Genomic DNA, 18,594 nt, shown 5'->3' with positions numbered 1-18,594 from the left:
AAAGGAAAAGAAAATGCAGCAATTTGCATCATTTTATGTCAGACTTTGTTGTTTCACGTGAGTAGTTTTCATTTAAGCCTCGTGGTAACTTGAGGTGGGGAATCATCTCCATTTTACAGATAAGCAAAATGAGGATCAGGAAGGTTAAGTGGTTTTTTTCCCAAGGGAACAGCTAGTACGTAATGAAGCCAAGTTCAGTGTTCTTTGCATTGCATTAAAATGCGTCTTTCTAAAAAAATTTTCAAAACGTTAGTTGATTATACATATATACACATATCCATAGAAAAAGACTATGTTCCAAAATGTTAACAAGGGTTATTTCTGGGTAGAAAGATTACAGGAGGTTTTTTAAATGAGTTTTTTATGGTTTGTCTTTTTCTGGGGGGGAGGGCACGACCAAGGCAAATGGAAGTCCCAGGCTAGGGATGGAATCAGAGCTGCAGTGCCAGCCTATGCCACAGCCACAGCAACACAGGATCCGAGCCACGTCTGCAACCTACTCCACAGCTCATGGCAATGCTGAATCTCCAGCACACTGAGAGAGGCCAGGGATTGAACCTGCATCCTAATGGACCCTAGTTGGATTCATTTCCATTGCACCACAATAGGAACTCCAATAAGTTTTTTTTTAATGTTTAAAAAGTTTTATAATACACAATAACATTTTATTATTATTATTTGTCTTTTTGCCTTTTCTTGAGCCACTCCCGCGGCATATGGAGGTTCCCAGGCTAGGGGTCGAGACGGAGCTGTAGCTACAGGCCTACGCCAGAGCCACAGCAATGCGGGATCCAAGCCGCATCTGCGACCTACACTACAGCTCACGGCAATGCTGGATCCTTAACCCACCGAGCAAGGCCAGGGATCGAACCTGCAACCTTATGGTTCCTAGTCGGATTCGTTAACCACTGCGCCACAACAGGACCTCCAGTAATAACATTTTATTAAGAAAATTAAATATAATTTTTTTGGTCTTTTTAGGGCCACACCCACGGCATATGGAAGTTCCTAGGCTAGGGGGTCCAATCAGAGTTTCAGTGGCCAACCTACGCCACAGCCACAGAAACATGGGATCTGAGTCAGGTCTGTGACACACCACAGCTCACGGCAACACACAATCCATAAACCCACTGGACAAGACCAGAGACTGAATCTGTGTCCTCAGGTATCCTAGTCAGGTTCGTTACCACTGAGCCACCACGGGAACTCCAGATATAATTTTTAAAAAGGTTTTTTTTTTTTTTTTTTTGGCGGGGGGGAATAGAGACATGAAATAACACTTTCTTAGAATTTAAGTTTATTTTCAATTCCTTACACAAAGAAATATTTTACTTTTAAGTTCCATAAGCTGAGGAGTTGAGTGAAACCTCAAAGACCATTTATCCCAGAGATTCTCAGGATGGAGGGCCTATGGAGGGCCTATGGAGGGCCATGGTGGAAAAAGAGCTTTCACACACCCACACACACTTTCACACCCCGAACGTCATCACTTAGGGCGATACTGTTAACTAAAAGGATTGTATTGTATTTTCCAGGTGTCCTGGGGGAAATAAAACCTAAAAAACCATTGATCTAACTCTTCCTTTTATACATGAGAAAACTGAATTTCAGATCCATCAAATGACTTGGAATAGGTCTCCTTAGGCAACTGTTCATATGGAGACAAAATAATTCCCCAGAGAATCTGTCCCTCCCACTTACACCCTCACAGCTCTAGTTTGCCCCCACAGGATCAGAGGAACAGAACAATAATAAATCAAGAGAGCGTTATCATGAGAAAGAACTAAATACAGTCAGAACAGCAAACTCCAAGCTTCTCAAGTCTAAGCCCCAGATGATTATAAAAATAACATTTCCTTAGTTTTACTTCTGCTGCCCCCAAAGACAAGAGAGAAAATCTCTTCATTTTTGAAGAATGAGTGGTAGCTTGAGTGGAAGGCTTTTATTTTACTAATGGTACAACTTGATTGGATTTTTCAAAACTCTTCTCCTATTCTCCCAAAACACCCACCTGAAATCTTTATGAAAAGGTAACTGCAGATAAAAGCTTACATTCTAAGTACATTTAGAATTTTATGGCTCAAGAAAGAATTTTTAAAAACTTCTGCACTCACATCTGTATCAATAAATCTTTAAAATTCACCATTAAAACTTCCACTGAAATCTCTACACGCAGGACAAAAAAGTTAGTTCAATACGCCAGCCAATGATCTGCACTAAAAACATGTGAGCAAAAGCAGATTCAGCAATTTTCACTATCGTGGAGCTCACAATAGTGGTATTGTAAAAACAGGAACTTACATCTCTGACTCCTCCTCCTTTTTAAGTCCTTTGTACAGAAAGAGAGAAAATGGTCATACCTTAACTTAGAATTTGTCCTGTTAAAACTGAGCCGTAGAGAACAGAGAAACTGTGGGCGGGAACGCTTTCTAATGCTGTCTTCAAATTTATGTGTACTTCCCTCTCTGACAGCCACATTTTTGTAAGTGCCTCGGAGCCTCTGTAACCTCCCAGTGCTTCAAACCACATTCCTGGCAGACACTGAGCGGCAGCCCAGCCCATCCAATCACAAGCAGCCTCTGCAGGGAGACCCCACCCTCCGCACTTCAAATCACAACACAGGAAGCTCCCACAGGGCCAATCACGCACAACCTTTGCAACAGATTACTACAGGCTAGTTCCCTCTAGCATACGGTTACCTTTTGCTTCCACAGGGTATTGCTGGATAGGCAGCAGAGATACAAATCTTTATTATGTTTTGCTCCGGTGATATCTGTTTTTCTAGCTATGAACGTTTTCTATAACTAAAATGGGATTTTATTTTTAAATAGTACATTTTTCTTTTGAAAACTAGTTAAATGCTTATGTTTGTTGAAAACTTAAGTAGGCTTGGCTCTGAGCTAATTTTAAAACTAATTACTCTCTTTAGACTCTTAATTCCTTTGTGAGCAGAAGGTCACCTTAGTAGTGTAAGCATGGGCTTTGCCTCTCCTTAAAAGGAGGACTTTGGGAAATCATTTAATTTTTTAAAATACATTTTCATCTTCTGCTAATTAAAGTCACAAATTTCATTTGGATGTTGTAATAAAATAATGTTCCTCACCATATATGCCAAAAAACAAGTACAATACAAGACATATCATTGGCACTTAATATATTTGTTTTCCATCATATCTCAGTCATTTACTGTTTTCTAATCTCTCAAGCTTTTACTTTTGAATTCTATATGCTATTCAGAAAGATATTTCATCTGATTAGATAATAAAATAAAAGTTTTTATCTGCAGAAAAATAAGAAGGTATACCATACTTGATTCTTTCCCTCTTGCTAAAATGTTCACATTTTGAAGCTTAAAATGGGGTGCCTAATACTAGCCAATAACGTGACTTTGTGCAAATTATAAAAAGATGATCCTTCTGGGTGAACAAATTAAAAAGAGATATCCTCTGGTGCTCAGACTAATGCTATAACTCTAAGAACTAAATTTTACCAGTTTTAACAATACCAAAAAGGTCTGTATGTTTCATCTTCTAAAACTGATTTTTTTTTTTTTTTTTTAAAAGGGCCACACTTGTGGCATATGGAAGTTCCCAGGCTAGGGGTCAAATCAGAGTTGCAGCTGCTGGCCTATACTACAGACACAGCAACACTAGATCCTTAACCAAATGAATGAGGCCAGGGACCAAACCCACATCCTCATGGATACTAGTTAGCTTCGTAACCCACTGAGCCACAATGGGAACTCCTAATATTGATTTTGACTATCTTCAAAACATGGATGCCTCTCCTACTTCTCTTTTAACTCCTTTCTGTATATAATTCTTTACAGAAGTCCAATGAGCATTAGACTCCCTGCATGCCAAGAATAGCGCAGTCCTTTGTTGAAAGCAAAGAGATAATCTAGGTTCTAATTATACTCATAGATTACAGAACTAGAAAAGGCAGTAAAAGAGCTTTGGGTAGTGCTTATAGGCCAGTTCTTTCCCACCTTCCTTGATGGAAGCATTCATAAACATAGCACTGGCCTCTGGGGATACAGTTCCTGTCCTCAGGGGCCTTACATGGGATGGAAGACTTCTGAACAAATAAATGCAACAAAATAAGATATTACTCATCATATATTACTTGAAATCTCTAACTTTTCATGTAATGAAAATTCTTTCAGATAATCAAGACTAGGAAGTTCCTATGTGGCACAGTGGGTTAAGGATCTGGTATTGCTACAGCTGTGGCACAGGCTATGTAACTGGCACAGGTTCGATCCCACGCCTGGAAACTTCCACATGCCTTGGGTGCAGGTAAAAAAATAAATAAATAAAATAATAAAAATTAAAACAAAGAAAATCAAGACTACTTTTGGTTTCAATTTAATTTTTTTTTATTTATTTTTGGCTACGCCTATGGCATGCGTAAGTTCCCAGACCAGGAACTGAACCTGAACCACAGCAGTGACAACACCAGAACCTTAACCTGCTAAGCCACTAGGGAACTCCCTTGGCTTCAATTTTAATACCAAGTCTTAGGCTTTTGTTAGAAAAGACCTTATGTCTGTGATGATATAGTCAACCTTTGTCAAAATTAGCTGGCCTGCTAAAAATATCTATGATATTTTACTAAAATGTTTAAAGGGATAATTAAATAACTTGTCAAGTACTTAAAGCAATTATAGTGCATTGTCCTTACCAGGTTAAATTATATGAGTTCTCTTAACCCAGAGATTATTCAAAGTATACCAGCTAAATATGCAGGAAATATTTTTACTTCTGTTTTACCACTAGTAAGACTTCAGAGTAGAGACAGAAAAAACAAGAACCTAACTTCCCAGGCAACTGACCACCTTTGGTCACGTTTTAGGAAGACATGCTCTAGAGAAATGCGTGTTTTTTGTTTGTTTGTTTGTTTGTTTTTTTATTACACCTGCGGTATGTGGAAGTTCCCAGGCTGGGAATCAAACCTGCGCCACAGTAGTGCCCCCAGCCGCTGCAGTGACAATGCTGGATCCTTAATGTGCTGCGCCAAAAGAAAACTCAACAAATTCTTTCTTTCTTTCCCTCTTTCTTTCCCTCTTTCTTTCTTTCTTTCTTTCTTTCTTTCTTTCTTTCTTTCTTTCTTTCTTTCTTTCTTTCTTTTTTTCTCTCTCTCTCTCTCTTTCTTTTCTTTTCTTTTCTTTTCTTTTAACAACCACACTTGTGGCAAATGGAAGTTTGCAGGCCAGGAATCAAATCTGAGCCACACTTGCAGCAACAAAGATCCTTAACCCATGGTGCCAAAGTGGGAGCTCCCAGAAATGTTTTCTTTTTAATGACAAAACAATATGAAACAACAAATAGCTTTAGTGGAATATTTGCATAAAGGGTTAAAAAGAAGAGGTAGGAAAAGGGTTCTGAACACCCTAAGCTCTTCAGTTTGCTCTTGAGTAAGAAGAAAATAAAGCAAAGAGAAAGAATAATAGGACTGGAGAGCACCTTAAAGTGGTTTCTCTTGATCTGAAATATAATGAAATTCAACCACATACAAATATAAGTGTAAGAGTTCCCCTTGTGACTCAGTGGTTAACGAATCTGATAGGGACCATGAGGTTGCAGGTTCGATCCCTGGCCTCGCTCAGTGGGTTAAGGATTCAGCGTTGCTGTGAACTATGTTGTAGGTCGCAGACGCTGCTTGGATCCCATGTTGCTGCGGCTGTGGTGTAGGCTGGTGGCTACAGCTCCAATTGGATCCCTAGACTGGGAACCTCCATATGGCTTGGGTACAGCCCTAGAAAAGGCAAAAAAAATAAAAAAATAAATATAAGTGTATCATGCATCCATCATTCTACTGAAAGCTACTTCCTTCAAGCCCTAGGGTGTTCTGTTTTAATCTCACACATACACTTCACATATATGAGTATTTGTATTATATGCATATATATACATACAATACATATACATACATATAAATGTATATGTATAACATACACACACATCCATAAACATACATACCCAAATTTGTGCTTCAAAATAAAAGAGACTTTCAGAAGGGACTCAGGCTAAAAATGATGAGACAAAATATCTAGGAAGTATTGTCCCTGTAGACAAGCCAAAATCTCATATACTTACATGTTTTGGGTCTTTGGAATCCAGGCTATCTATGCCTATTTGCAGGTCCTTGATCTCTCTCTGCTTTTCAGCAATTTCTTGCCTTTGCTTTTCCATCTGCACTTCTAGATCCAGAGCTTCTTGGCGCAATTTATTTAGAAGTTGTATCCTACCGCTCAACTGCTTGAAAAGTAAGTCTTTCTCTGCTTCTGAAATCTAATTCCCCCCACATCCCAACACACAATTAACAGAAGGCAGCAACACTGATTTACAAATAGACAGAAAACAGTACAATTTTAAAAAGTATTCCATGCTTTTTAATAAAAGTAAAATGTAGGAGTTACCTAGGCACTCCATTCATATCTCATACTTTTATCCTTATTAAATGTAGAAAATCTTATTTTATAAAAGCTTATGAAAACATAATAGCAGGTAGAAATGAAGCTGTCATCCAAGTATAAATAACTTAAAATTATTAATAATAATAGCCATAATATCAATAGTAGCTGACTTTATATAGCACTTACCCTTGTATTAGTGTATCAAGTGGCTTGATAGTGTAATGAACAATTTAGGCTAGATTACATTTACTCATTTAATTATTAAAAATCATTCTTGATAGCTCTATCTCATCTCCCATTTTCAATCTATCTTTACAGCCTATCAATTCTGCTTTCTCTCCATGTCCAAACCACCTTTGTAGTCCAAGTCATTATCTTCTCTTGTCTGTACTAAACAACAGCCTCCTAGACTGACGTACACATCTCCACTCTTTTCCATCTCTCTCACCCCATTTCAGTCTCATCAAGTAGCCAGAGTGACTTTACAGCCAGACCACTGCCTAAAGTACTTCAAAGGTTTCCCATTACATTCAGTATAAAATTCAAACCCCTTAAAATGGCCTATGACACCTGGCATGGACTTTAATCTCATCTTCCACTACACTCCCCTTCACTCTGCAGAGCAGTCTTTAGTCTGATGCCTTCTGGACACAGTCACCTCTGCCTGGCAGACTCTTTTCCTAACTCTGCCTCACTGGCTCCTTCTCATCCTTTGAGTATCAGCCTAAATGCCACCTCCTCCGAGAGGCCTTTGTGGGTTTCCACAATTTACATCCTTTTTTTGTGTGGCTGAGTCTGAAGCATGTGGAAGTTTCCAGGCCAGGGACGGAACCCCACACAGAAATAACCCAAGACCTTGCGGTGACAACGCCTATCCTTAACCCACCGCACCACAAGAGAACTCCTCTACATCCTTTTTTATTGTCTGTCGCAATTTTTTTTTTCCCTGCAACTCTATGTTGTTTAAACATTTCTTTTTAACTTATTTTTACTTATTTATTGCCTATTTCTTGCATATGAAGGAGGAACACATATCTGTTTTATTCATTACTTAGGACCTAGCCCAGTCAGCAACTGCTATATAATAAGTTTCAAATCAACTTGAATCAATTTATAGTTACTATGTAATCTGAAAGTAACAACACAGTAAGCAATGAGGTCCTGCTGTATATAGCACAGGGAACTATATCTAGTCACTTGTGATGGAACATGATGGAGGATAATGTGAGAATGACTGGGTTGCTTTGCTGTACAGTAGAAATTGACAGAACAATGTAAATCAACTACAGTAGAAAAAATAAATATCATAAAATTAAAAAAAGAAAGTAAAAATACAGGGTATCTTTTCAAAAGAATATATAACTTAGACTTTACATTCTTAGTCTACCTACTATGCTATGAATACAGTTACCAACATGTTTTTGAAATACTGAATTTTAAAATTTACAAAGAAATATAACCTTTTATATACTTAAAAATTGAAATGTCAAAATACTTCCTTTTTTGAATTTTCTTCCTATGCAATTATATGATGGGTTTGAACTGCTTCCTTCTTCATGACACACTCTCTTTGTATACCATATTTTATATCAGTTACATTTTTGCTGCTGTGACAATGTTCATGTTAGAGAGGTCATCGGGTTCTTAATTTAGGTCCCAGGATCTTAAAGGTGAGGAGTGTTTAAGTAAATTCGAGGAGATATATCAGGAAGGAGATTATTACCTGGGTACATCAGACATGTTCACAATAGTGTAGATGGAATATATCTTTTTACATAAATTGTTAAATAGTATGTATCTACATATCTAAAAAATGCTAATAGAATGTCATCCTGAATGGAAGGAAATGTAATTGGAAAATGCTAGAACCATATCTGACTCTAAAATTTGTTACTCCATAATTAATTAGGCACCACTGATTTAAAGACTATTTTACACAGTTATGAAGGGGAAACACATTTCATTTCTGGCATTTCCTCTTAGCAATGCAGCTTTACTTTTACTTACTTTTTTAAGTTGCATAGCTTCTTCCAGTTGTTTAAATTCTTCAGTAGCTCTTAAAATTTGTTGTTCTGCTTTTTCTATTTCATCATGCAGTTCTGATAGTCGAGTTTGTGCTGCGAATTTAAAAATCATGCACACATACACAAGAAAAATCTTGAATTCTCAAATTTCCACCTTTTTCTTAGCAATAACTTCCTCCCTCCCCAATTGAATATCTGTGATTATAAATACATCACAGGAATAAGAATAAGTAATTTCTTTTTGTTCTATTTTAGGGCTGCAATCACAGCATATGAAGGTTTCCAGGCTAGTGGTCAAATCCGAGCTGTACAGCCACAGCAACGTGGGATCTGAGCCATGTCTGCGACCTATACTACAGCTCACAGCAACACCGGATCCTTAACCCACTGAGCAAGGCCAAGGATCGAACCTGCGTCCTCATGGATCCTAATTAGATTCAATAACACTTTAGCCACAAAGGGAACTCCCATAATAAGTAATTTCTTATGACAGTTTTCCTCTTTATTGGTTAATCTCTAGAATACTTTCACAATATACTCTAAAGCTGTAATTGATCTTTTTTTTTTTGTAAAATTCTTAACATAAATGGGGCTTTACTTGATTCTCCCAACATTAAAGAACTCTTTTGAGAGAATAAGGATTTTATTTGTAAACATGCACTTACATGTCACAGTTATAATGAGGTTTATTAGAGTATTAAACAAAAACCTTGGAAGAGGCAAATGCTTTATGATAGGACTCAGTATCAGGAAATTTACTACTGGGCACTCCCGCTATGGCACAGTGGGCTAAAAAGCCAACCACAGAGGCTCAGGTCATTGCAGAGGCAAGGGTTTGATATCCGGCTCAGCCAAATGGGGTTAAGGATTAGGTGTTGCTGCAGCTGTGGCTCAGACTCAATCCTTTGCCCTGGGAACTTCCATATGCCACGGGTGCAGCCAAAAAAAAATCAAAGGGAAAAGAAAAGAAATTCACTATGAACAGTCTCTCCCAACTGGAGAGACTCTTACTTTATACTTAAATCAATTACTTTATACCTTAAATTTCTGATTTCTCTCTTCCTCCCTCCCTGCTTTTTGTAAAACCATAAGCCCCTTGAAGCTAGTCTGTACTTACATTCAATTTAGTTTTGCCTTCCCCTTCCAGAATCTTGCATATAGTATATGCAGACACAGACAACTCAGCCTCTTTTCTCCCCTCTCCAAGTCAACTTCCATTGGCCTTCTGTGTTTTTGTTTGTTTTGTTTTTTAGGGCCACATCCATGGCATACGAGGTTCTCAGGCTAGGGGGTCAAATCAGACCTACACCTGCTGGCCTATGCCATGGCCACAGCAATGCCAGATCCAAGCTACATCTGCAACCTATACCACAGCTCACAGTAATGCCAGATCCTTAACCGACTGAGCCACGCCAGGGATCGGGATCGAACCCACAAGCTCATGGTTCCTAGTCAGATTCGTTTCTGTTGCACCATGATGGGAACTCCTGGCCTTCCATGTTTTCCATTTAGTTGCCAATCATGGAAAGATGGACTACTAATCTCATTGACTGAGACTCCCCCAATGGGCCATGATTACTAGTGAGATACATGAACTCAGGTCTGCTTTCTCCTCCCTCCATATCCATGCAGCTAAGTGAGTAAGTGCAATCAAAGTTTGCCATTTGGATGGTCTAAGGGTCCCCCTGGATTGATTTCTTCCTCTCTGTGACTTGCCAGGAAGTGGTAAGTTCCTTTGAATTAGATGACTGGGAGGGGAGGGGAAGGTTGAGGAGATGGAGTATGGGATAAGTCAGGAGGAGTTAGGGGCCAGACTTAGGCCCAAGCCTAAGAAGAGTACACTGATTCAACTTATCCAAAACACTGCTTTAGGTTTTGGCAACATGCACAGGGATCAATACCTCCTTCAGTTATTACTAATTATATCTCCGAATGTATAGTCCAGTGGTGAGAAGGACCTGATGGCAAGGCAAGATTTAAGTATTCTTGGATCCTCTGGATATGCTGGCATCAAATTATGGACAAAAACCCCATTCTCAGGAATTCCTGCTGTGGCTCAGCAGGTTAAGAACCCAACTAGTATCCATGAGGATGCAGGTTTGATCCCTGGCCTTGCTCAGTGGGTTAAAGGCTCCAGCATTGCTGTGAGCTGCGGGGTAGGTTGCAGACGAAGCTTGGATCTGGTATTGTCATGGCTGTGGCTGGTGTAGGCTGGCAGGTGCAGTTCCAATTTGACCCCTAGCCTGGGAACTTCTATATGCCGCAGGTGTGGCCCTAAAAGGAAACAAACAAGCCAAAAAAACCCCCACCAATCTCCATCATAAAAAGAATCATTAAAAAATAATTTGCTCAATGAATCACTACTTTTGTTTTAGACTTCTTGTGTATACAACATCTTCAGCATGTTTAATTAGAAGTATTCAATCTTTTTATAATTTTAAAGAATTTAAAGTAACTTTTGTTAACCTGCACTTATTTTGTTTTCTTTGTCTTCCAGTTGTATGTCCAGCGGTGTATGGGCACTCAAGTTCACATGCTCATTTCTAAGCTGTTCCTCTTCACCTAGCTCCATCCTCTTAATCTCTACTGCCTGTGCATCATCAGTAATATAACTCTCTGTGGCAAACATATTTCTCTTATATCTGGATTTGCCAATATAAGGGCTTTCATCTGGGGCTTTATCAATGTCGACATACTAAAAACAAAATAAAGAGATTTATGGTTTAGTAAGTGCCTTCTATGCAGTCAAGTGACATTATTCATTTTATTAGTGAAGAATGTACCACAGAATTGCCTAAATATTAATCCTACACACATAAAAGTTAAAAAATACATTTCATTCTTTTATCTTATTCTCAATACACTAAAAAGGAACTGGAACAAAAAAAAAATGGTCTCAAAAGGATTCCTCTTCCTATCTCCAAAGAGTGAGCTGGATTGATTAAGGAAGTGCCTATAGTTACATGTCTTTTTTCAGCATTGTTGAATCTCTCAAGTCAGAAATCTAGGTGTTTTATTTTGGTTTCTCGGCTGATATATAAGTAAAATATCAGTCTAATAAATTTTAACTTGAATAAATAATTTATAGTTTGGAATCAGTGGATCTTGGAAGTTAAATGGTTCCCCTCTGCAGTAGCATTTATGGCATCTGTACAAATAATGGTTGACTAATAGTGAAGCCAGTGATTATTTAACAAACAATGTACAGAGATGGCCATTCTGTGATCACTGAAGCAGGCAGTGCACTTTTATTGGAAGTATGGATTTAAGGAAGCTGATCAATCAAATCTTGAGTGAGGTAACTAAGGATAAGAAGGTTCTTTTGGGTTATGAATATGGATGTGGCCAAATATCGTCTTGGGATTTTTAATCTCTTTTGGACACTGCTCTATTTCACTGAGCCAAATAATTTACAGATTCAAGCAAAATACTCTGACTCCACTGATATCCTCATAACAAGAACATGGAATAGTTATTGATAAAATCCTTTGACCATCTCTACCACCCTTCCCTCCTCTGCCCCATTCTATGCTGGCTTTAACTTTGGATTACTACAAAATTAAAATAACTCACCTCTGATGGATAATAATTTAGTGGCTCAAATTTAGCATCAATTTTATAAAAGGCCAATTCCTGTTCCAGTTCATATTGTTTCTGACATGCTCGTGTTAGTTCCATGGTCTTCTGTCTTAGCTATTAGCCCAATTTGATATGAAACAATATACAGATTCAGTAAGTTAGCATAAAGGTACAGTGGTATGGCAAGTTCTAATCATAATTAATAATTAGATTTTTTTAAATCACACAAAAAATAGAGCATTAAGACATTTTTCTTAATTCTAATGTATTATAAAGTATGAAAAAACAAAATGTCATTTTATAAGAGATCACATAAAAGACCTTTGAAGTTTGTATGTTATTTCTGGATTCAATGAATAAAACTTTTAAAAATCATTTAAATTTGCTTTATCCAAACATGAAAGTAAAAAGCAACTAGTCTACTAAGTACCTGATTCCTAATTTCTCAATAATTAGTACTAATTTACTTAACTTACTCATGGCGGCTTCAAGTCAATGATGAAAACGATATTTAACATTAATTACAAAGAAATTAAAAGGAGTGAAAAGCATGAAAATAGGAGATTAGTTTTCACTGTTGTACTGCTATTGCTATAGTATTTTTGGCTAATGGCATCCCAGTTTTTCATTCTTCTTTGTAACAGAGTGTAAGGGATGTGAATAAGCTCAATTAGATCCAAATATGTAATATTAAATTTTTTTATTTTTTATTTTTTTATTTTGTCTTTTTGCTATTTCTTGGGCCGCTCTCGCGGCATATGGAGGTTCCCAGGCTAGGGGTCCAATCGGAGCTGTAGCCACCGGCCTACGCCAGAGCCACAGCAACTCGGGATCCAAGCCGCGTCTGCAACCTACACCACAGCTCACGGCAACGCCGGATCATTAACCCACTGAGCAAGGGCAGGGATCGAACCTGCAACCTCATGGTTCCTAGTCAGATTCGTTAACCACTGCGCCACAACAGGAACTCCTAAATTTTTAATAAAGTAATCCTACTGTAATTACAATTTTTTAGTGATTCTTAGAAATGTCAGAAGCTAGAAAAAAAATCATCTAGAACTAATCCTCTGAACTTATAAATAAAATTGAGTCGCAGTTTGGTGAATTGACTTGTCAAAAGTTACCTACTGAATTAGTGGCAGAGAAATTTTTTATTAACTACCAGTACCAGCCCCCTTTCTACTAAATCATTTCAAAGGTCCACTAAGTGATTTCTGCCTTTTCATTCCCCCCACTGTCTGATAATAGATATCACACCAAAAAAAAAAATGCATGCAGAAAAACTTCATTAATATAAAAATGCAAGCTGAAGAGAATGAAACATAAACAAACATGAACATTTTACAAGCCTGTGAACTCAAAGTCGTGCATGATTTAGCTTTCAGTCACCTCCTGATTATCCATCCAAGTGGAAGTAAGACCAGCCTACGTAACAGGTAATCCTGAGTACTCACTGTATGCCAGACACTGTGCTAAGTATTTGACATGTGCTATCTCACTGAATCCTCACAACTACACCATGAGCTATACAGAGAGGTTAAATAATATGCCCAATTGCATAGCTGGTAGTTGGAAGAGGCAGAGTTCAAATCCAAGTTTCCTGATTTCAAATTCAACACTCTATCATACTATAGTGCCTTCAATGTCCTGCTGCAGGGTGTCAAGCACATTACCCACACTGATGCTTTCACTGAATTGCTCACAAGATCCTGAGTCTCAAGAAAGCAACTCAGTGTCAACTAATCTTAGGCTTCCCTCTCCAAAGATCAGTGGCAGTGGGGACAAACAGAGGCAAATGTGACTGAACCATGGAGGATTTATGGACTGGTCTCTGCAGGCAAATACAGCTGACCCTTGAAAGTGTGGGTTTAAACTGGGCAGGTCCACTTACACATATTTTTCAATAGGAAATACTACTATACTACACAGTCTGTTGTTGGTTGAATCTGCAGATGTCCAGGAACTGAGGATACTGAGGGCCAACTAGTAGATTAACCCCTGTGTTGTTCAAAGGTCAATTTTAATAATAAATACTCTGCATCTTAAAGTACCTTTGTGTCTTTTACAGCAGCAGGCTTAGCATATAGCGAACAATCAATAAATGTCTATTGAAGAAATGAAGAAATGACAGCAAACTGGGAGTCAAAGGCCCTGGAAAGTAGGCTAGTTACAGAATTAGCTATGGATAGTCAAGAGATGAGTGCAGTTAACATACTGACCAACTGGAAAAATGATACAAATTCTGTCCCAAACATTCAAATTCATTTTCCTATGTATGCATTCATTAAACAAATTATACATACACACACAAGCACATTTCTCAAAAAGGCAAGCCAGTTTCAAAACTTAAAATATATGTAAGCAGTTAATACAAGTTATCATGCAAACCATGAAAAAGAGTGTACAATTCAGCCCTAAACAAACTACCTTTAAGGAAGAATTAAGAATCGGCAGAAAAGGGTCTGCAAGAAACCAAGACAAGGGCTAAAAGGAGAAAGAAGCAAACAAATACCATCACCTAGTGAATTCCTAGAGAGTGAGGCTGAAACAACATAAGCTGTTCTTCATTGACAACTTACCTTAGGAAGATATGATTAATACCTGCATTATTCTTACAAGGACATATTTTATCATCACTCCAACTATGAGTTTCATATTTACCACCTTCCATTACTTAGCTTGATTAATTTCAAATTATTTTCACATTCATAACCTCATTCAGTCTTCACAAGTCTGTGGGGCTGGCAGGACAGCTAAATCATCCTCATTTTATTTATTTATTTACTTATTTTTTAGGGCCACACCTACAGCATAGGGAAGTTCCCAGGCTAGGGGTCAAATCACCGCTGCAGCACCGGCCTATGCCACAGCCTCAGTGACAGCAACACGGGATCCGAGCAGTGTCTATAACCTACATACACCACAGCTCACTGGATCCAGCAATGCCGGATCCTTAAGTCACTGAGCAAGGCCAGGGATCAAACCTGCGTCCTCATGGATACCAGTCAGGTTTTTGGGGTCTTTTTTTTGGCTTTTCTAGGGCCACACCCGTGGTACATGGAGGTGCCCAGGATAAAGGTCTAATTGGACTTGTAGTCACTGGTCTACGCCAGAGCCATAGCAACGTGGGATCCGAGCCGTGTCTGCAACCTACACCACAGCTCACGGCAACACCAGATCCTTAACCCACTGAGCAAGACCAGGGATCAGACCCGCAACCTCATGGTTCCTAGTCAGATTCGTTAACCACTGAAACACGATGGGAACTCCCCAGTCAGGTTCTTAACCCAATATGCCACAATGGGAACTCCCAAATCAGCCTCATTTTAAAAATGAGGAAACAAGAACGGCAGTTAAATAACTTGCAAAAAGACAATGAGTAATATTAATATTAAAGTTGAAGTTAATACTTGTCAGTAACAGAAGAGGGGGACTACTACAGGTTAAATGGCCACCAGAAGTTTTCCTTCAATGTTACTACATTTCATTTATAAGTTAGTTGACCTATTACATGAGGAATTACTTTATGAAACTAGAAAACATTATACAACTATAGCTATTATCACCAGACAGTCTATATAAGGTAATGGAAAATGTTTTTTGAATGTAGGCTCTTAGAATAAGGCACAGAATTATTTTCTTTAAAAACATCGAATAGTCCTTTGGAATAATAAAAGACCAGGCAAAACAACATGGATTTAAACAAGAAATACAAAATAGCTAATAAATACATACACAGTACTCCAATAACTAAAGAAATGTGAAAATAAAGCAATGAGATTCTTCTTTTTTCTATGCTATTTACAAGTTCAAAGTAATAGTATCAAGTGGGGGAGTGGGCTCCTTCACCTACTGCTGCAGAAGTATAAAAGAGATATAAGCTTTTTGAAGGGTCATTAATATTTATCAAAATTTAGGAGTTCCCGTCGTGGCGCAGTGGTTAACGAATCCGACTAGGAACCACGAGGTTGCGGGTTTGGTCCCTGCCCTTGCTCAGTGGGTTAACGATCCGGCGTTGCCGTGAGCTGTGGTGTAGGTTGCAGACGCGGCTCGGATCCTGCGTTGCTGTGGCTCTGGCGTAGGCTGGCGGCTACAGCTCCGATTGGACCCCTAGCCTGGGAACCTCCATATGCTGCGGGAGCGGCCCAAGAAATAGCAACAACAACAACAACAACAAAGACAAAAAAAAAAAAATTTAAAAAACTTTTAGACTTATAGTGATTTATCCTAAGGAATCACTAAGATGAATGCATAAGGCACATACATGTAAATATTTTTCTCTATTTTGCTAGTAACAAAAAAGTGGAATGACCTAAATATTCATCAATAAGAGTAAATTAAATTATGGAAAATCCATATAATGGACCACAATATAGACTTTGAAAAGAAGTTATGTATGTGTATATACGTGGGTATGTATATTTTAACTTAGAGAGCTGTCTGTGAATATATATTGTTTTGTAAAAAATAAGATACAGAATTTAATATGTATAGTAAGATTCTTTTTTACTTAAATCACAAAACATTCAAATATATATCTATTTAATCATATATACATTATATAATTACATAGCTGTTATAGAAGCATAGAAAACAAAAAGGATACATGTTAACATCCAAGGAATGGGGTAGGGAGAGTGAAACATTCATTTTCTACTACATACATTTGTGTTGTCTGAATTTGTTACAATAAACACATATTAACTTTGTATATTAATGCTTTTAAATTGTTAATCATAAAAATAACATAATGACTCAAAGAAGAGCACAGTCTGTCTTCTAATCAAAAACAGTTACAGACAAAAACCCAGCAAAAACTGTTGACAATTTACAAAACATTTATTTATAGCACAATCAACAACATTATAAATAAACATGGGAGTTTGGGGCTGGCATATGCACACTGAGGTATATGGAGTGATAGACCAATGGGGAGCTGCTATACAGTACAGAGAACTCTACCCAATATTCTGTAATAATCTATGTGGGAAAAGAATCGGAGAGAGAATGGATGTGTGTACAGGCATAACTGAATCACTGTTGTACAGCAGAAATTAGCACAACACTACTTCAATAAAACTTTAAAAAAATGAAACAAAAATAAACACTATAAACAAACAAAAGAGAAAACTAGGCAACTACAGTATCCATAATTTTGGGATAGCACATAGACATAAAATACAATATTTTGCCAAGGTTTTCAATGGGTTGACTAACAAACACCGGCATATGGAAATTACAATGTTCTTTTATGTCAGTAATAAAAGATGAATTCTATACTACAAAAAAGATCAACAACTCAGGAAAATTATGAAATGTTCACAGATGTCAAATGATACCACAGTAGGAACTGTTGTTTGGGATTTTTCTGGTACTTTAAATATAAATGTTAGTGGTCAAGGATTTAATTACTCATCAATCCATTCTATTATGGAACAGTGTGCAGCAGATAGATGTATATTATAAGATCACTGATAATCATCGGATTATTAACATATATAATATGCCATCAGAATACAGCAGACATATTTGAAAACTGCCTTCAAGTAAGAGGCATATGAAGGAAGCCACAAGTGCTCTGGATATCTGACTAACAGAGATAGGAAAGCTGCCCCATATTTTATTATATCCCCCTGGCAAAGAAGAGTTAGGAAAGAGGTAGTTAGTTAAGTATTTGGATTTCAAGTAACAATTTCTGGAGCTCCCACTGTGGCGCAATGGGATCAGCAGCGTCTTGGAGCACTGGGATGGGTGGGGTCGATCCCCAGACAGGCACAGCGGGTTAAGCATCTGGCATTGCAGCAGCTGTGGCTTGGTTCATGGCAGTAGCTCTGATCTGATCCCTGGCCCAGGAGCTACTACATATGCCATGGGGCAGCCAAAAAAAAAAAAAAAAAAAGCAAGAAAGAAAAAAAAAAAGAAAAGAAAAAGAAAAAAAAAAGAAGGAAAGAAAGAGAAAAAGAAATCAAGTAACAATTTCCCTCTCTATGCAGAGGAGGGAGGGAACATTTTTTTTCTTGCTAAAAAATATAACTGCTTATGCAGAATTCTTGTCAACAAATCAAAAAATTGAGCCTGAATGCCAATCCTAAAAGGGTGTCAAAAAAAAAAAAGAAGACAACAGTATTGAGGATCCTATTAACTGTATGAGAAATCTAATTCTCCAAGTTACGTATAAATCAGAAAAAGAATTGTCAAAAGAAAAAAAAAAAGAGGAGAGTACCAAAAGCTATTTTTTCCTTCAAGGAAAGTAGATTAATAATTTTACAGAATCAAATTCCCTAGGTTGAGGAATTCCTGTAGTGGCTCAATGGTAACTAACCCGACTGTGTCTACGAGGACGCAGGTTCGATCCTTGGTCTTGCTCAGTAGGTTAAGGATCCAGCGCTGTGATGTAGGTCGCAGAGAAGTCTTGGATGCGGCATTGCTGTGGCTGTGGTGTAGGCTGGCAGCTGTAGCTCTAATCTGACCCCTAGCCTGGGAACTTTCATATGCCACAAGTTCGGCCCTAAAAAGACACACACACGCACGCACAATTCCCTAGGTTGAAAAGGCCTTTTTTTTTTTTTTTTT

General features: G+C 37.9%; 1 protein-coding gene across 5 annotated transcripts in view; it reads right to left on the bottom strand.

The window, feature by feature from the left end:
• CNTRL (centriolin) overlaps positions 1-18,594 on the bottom strand; it is a 96,104-nt gene that overhangs the window by 52,275 nt on the left and 25,235 nt on the right. For 4 of the 5 annotated variants that reach the window (XM_047768296.1, XM_047768297.1, XM_047768299.1 and 1 more), the window contains 4 exons: positions 12,016-12,135; positions 10,909-11,137; positions 8,426-8,535; positions 6,099-6,293 (listed from right to left, as the gene is read on the bottom strand). In XM_047768296.1, coding sequence (XP_047624252.1) covers positions 6,099-6,293; positions 8,426-8,535; positions 10,909-11,137; positions 12,016-12,135 — 654 coding nt within the window. Of the gene's footprint in view, positions 1-2,360; positions 2,622-6,098; positions 6,294-8,425; positions 8,536-10,908; positions 11,138-12,015; positions 12,136-18,594 lie in introns of those variants that run through there. The other variant, XM_047768300.1, reaches the window with a different exon arrangement.

Source organism: Phacochoerus africanus, chromosome 2, assembly GCF_016906955.1.
Source record: "Phacochoerus africanus isolate WHEZ1 chromosome 2, ROS_Pafr_v1, whole genome shotgun sequence".
Taxonomy (NCBI): Eukaryota; Metazoa; Chordata; class Mammalia; order Artiodactyla; family Suidae; genus Phacochoerus; species Phacochoerus africanus.
Note: the sequence above shows the minus strand (reverse complement) of the source record. Positions and strands in the feature narration are given on the sequence as shown.